At 35.4% G+C, this 2,610-nt stretch overlaps 1 protein-coding gene across 1 annotated transcript in view; it reads left to right on the top strand.

Moving 5' to 3' along the window:
• LOC104490529 (nuclear pore complex protein Nup107-like) overlaps positions 1-2,553 on the top strand; it is a gene marked incomplete at both ends in the record, with an annotated part of 13,949 nt that extends 11,396 nt beyond the window's left edge. Inside the window, 2 exon segments of the mRNA XM_010132824.1 lie at positions 1,326-1,480; positions 2,477-2,553. Of these exon segments, the coding sequence (XP_010131126.1) occupies positions 1,326-1,480; positions 2,477-2,553 (232 nt within the window).
• Positions 2,554-2,610: the final 57 nt, after the last annotated feature.

The following is a 2,610-nucleotide window of genomic DNA, read 5'->3' as shown; positions in this document are numbered from 1 at the left end:
GGAATGACAGATGAGGTAAGCTGCAGAAAGTTGCAGTGTATTCTTGGTTAACTAGTGTAACTTATTTTAAATCTTACTGCTAAAGCTAATGAAAAACCTGTCTGTTTAAATTTGGCTTGTAGTGATTTAATTTTCAATTTATTGTCAGTACTGACAGTGATGGGCTGTATTTTACCAGTATTTTAATAAAATACTGCATTTTTGTTGAGTAATTTTGGCTGTAGAATAGATGTTATGGAAAAAAATGTTTTCTCTTTGGGTTTTCTTGGTTTGACTTTTTTTTTACTATAGTGGTTGATACTAAATATGACCAGACAAACACACAGAATGTTTCAAAGAGGTTCCTAACTGCATCTCTAATAATTAGTGGATTGTTATACAGGCTTCCTTATTAGAGTGGAACATGCTTGCAATTTTAACTAGACAGAAAAAGTTTAATTTATGCTTTTCTTAGAAATAGCATTACTTAAACTTTACTTGCTCTGCTTCTATAAACTTTCCTTGAGTATATGATCTGAGTGGAGTTGAGGGAGAGAGTTAGCTGCTTTTTTAACATCTTGTTACACAAACAGTTGCAATGGCATGTTTAGAGATGTGTCCCAGGTCTGAAAACTGAGAGCACAAGCTCCATAGTGTAATACTGCCATCAGAAGAAACATAGTTATTGACAGTGGTAACTCTTCTTACCTTTATTGTTCAGCAGTGAAAACTCTGATAGACTTTAACATGTGGAAAGAATAGAATTTGGCTAAACAGACCAAAACTGCACATTGTCATTTTTTTCACTGTTGATACTGTTTTGTCAGTTCTGGAACAGCACCAGTCAGACTAATTAGATAACCTTTAGCTGACTTTTTTTTCCAGGGGTGTAGGATTGGGAGAATTGTAGGCAAGCTTTTTTTGTGCCATTTCTGTTCTACTTTCCATGCTATTCAAAACAGCTGTGAATTAAAGCTGTTTGAGCTACTGCATGGACTATTGAATATCATTATGGGAAAGGTGGGATTGCTATTTTTAGACATTGATGAGGGGTTTGGAAGGCTTAGTCAACTGGAAAAGCAGATGACTGCATGAAGAGATGGATTATAGGTCTAAGCAACAAGACAACACCTTAAACTAAACTTACCGGAAGGATGTGTATCAGCTCTTTAAGCTAGCAAAGATGAGACTAGTGTATTTCTCACATTGCTATAAATACTAACTGAAAAGCTAAGGTGTTTACTGAAAAAAACCCACTGATTTTATTTAGTTTGAAATCTTGCTGGTTTTACATAGTGGAATCTCAACACAAATTAACTATTTTAATAATATTCACATTTTTAAAGGAGAAGCTGGTGGTTTTCCTACCTTCAAGCCTGTTGCTGAGAAAATCTTTTTTTTTTTTTTCAGGCACAGCGCTTATGCAAACGTTGTGGTCAGGCCTGGAGAGCTGCAACTTTGGAAGGATGGAAGTTGTATCATGATCCTAACAGAAATGGAGGTATCTGCTTCACGGTGCACTTGAGACAGACGTAAAAACAGAGCAGAGGGATTTTTCTAATATTTCTTCACAGCAAAGTGCAATAGCTCTCTCTTTTCACCTTAAGGGGCATTTTTTGAATCTGAAATATTTTACCATGTCTGTTGAACATGTGAAAACTAACGTGAATGTATTTAATTGAGAGTATGAGTTCACTGAATCCATTTAACATGCTAAAGTCACTTTCTTTTGAAATTAAGCATAATCATTAGGAAATATATGGAGTAGGAGAAGATCTGTCCAGAACTGAGACATCTAATATTTCAGTCTATATTTCCTCAACATCTGATGTATGCCACCATTTTGTGGCTTAGACTCAAAGCTGGACCCTATATCCAGCTTCAGAAAGGTATATTAGGACTGGAGCTCAGCAGATGTAAATGCAGTAAGTATTTGAAAATTGTTAAATTACTTTTCTCCTTGCTCCTGGGGTTCCTTGTACATGGTTCTACCTATAACACAGTACCTTGCTTCTCTTTATGCTCAGGACTCTGCAGGATTTAGCAAAAACTTTAAGAGTGTGTCTAAGTGTCATATGTAGCTGAGTGTGGAAGGTGTAATGGTTTCCTACTTTTCAAATCCTCATACCCTGTTACTTTTATCTGCATGCTTCACGATGATGCTTTTTGGAAGTTTGTATGCCTTAAGATAAAAAAATTCCCTTTTTCCTTAACTTCGTGTTTTCCAAATATAAAAGTTGTAGGTACATTATAGTAAAAAAACATTATTTTCAAAGCTAATAGCAGCTGAGATTTTCAAAATTCTGTAATTTTAAGGTGTGCATTTACCAAACTTCCCAGAAAAGCCAGCTTTCTTGCCATCCAGTTGAAAGCATCAAAATGCTTTCCGAAGAGTTCTAAAGGGGTTGAAATTGGGTTATTAACGGAGAATAGGCTTTACCTTTTTACTGGTTTCTCTTTAATACCACTTTATTTCTCTATTATCCTTTGCATGTAGGAAAAGAGCTGGAGCCTGTTGAAGGGAATCCGTACAGGTGCATTTGGAAAATAAGTTGTTGGCGTATGGCTGAAGAGGTAAGATAATGCTGATTTGCTTGATACCAATATATTACTATATATTATAAAACTATA

Source organism: Buceros rhinoceros, unplaced genomic scaffold, assembly GCF_000710305.1.
Source record: "Buceros rhinoceros silvestris isolate BGI_N320 unplaced genomic scaffold, ASM71030v1 scaffold9123, whole genome shotgun sequence".
In the NCBI taxonomy this organism is placed as follows: domain Eukaryota; kingdom Metazoa; phylum Chordata; class Aves; order Bucerotiformes; family Bucerotidae; genus Buceros; species Buceros rhinoceros.
Note: the sequence above shows the minus strand (reverse complement) of the source record. Positions and strands in the feature narration are given on the sequence as shown.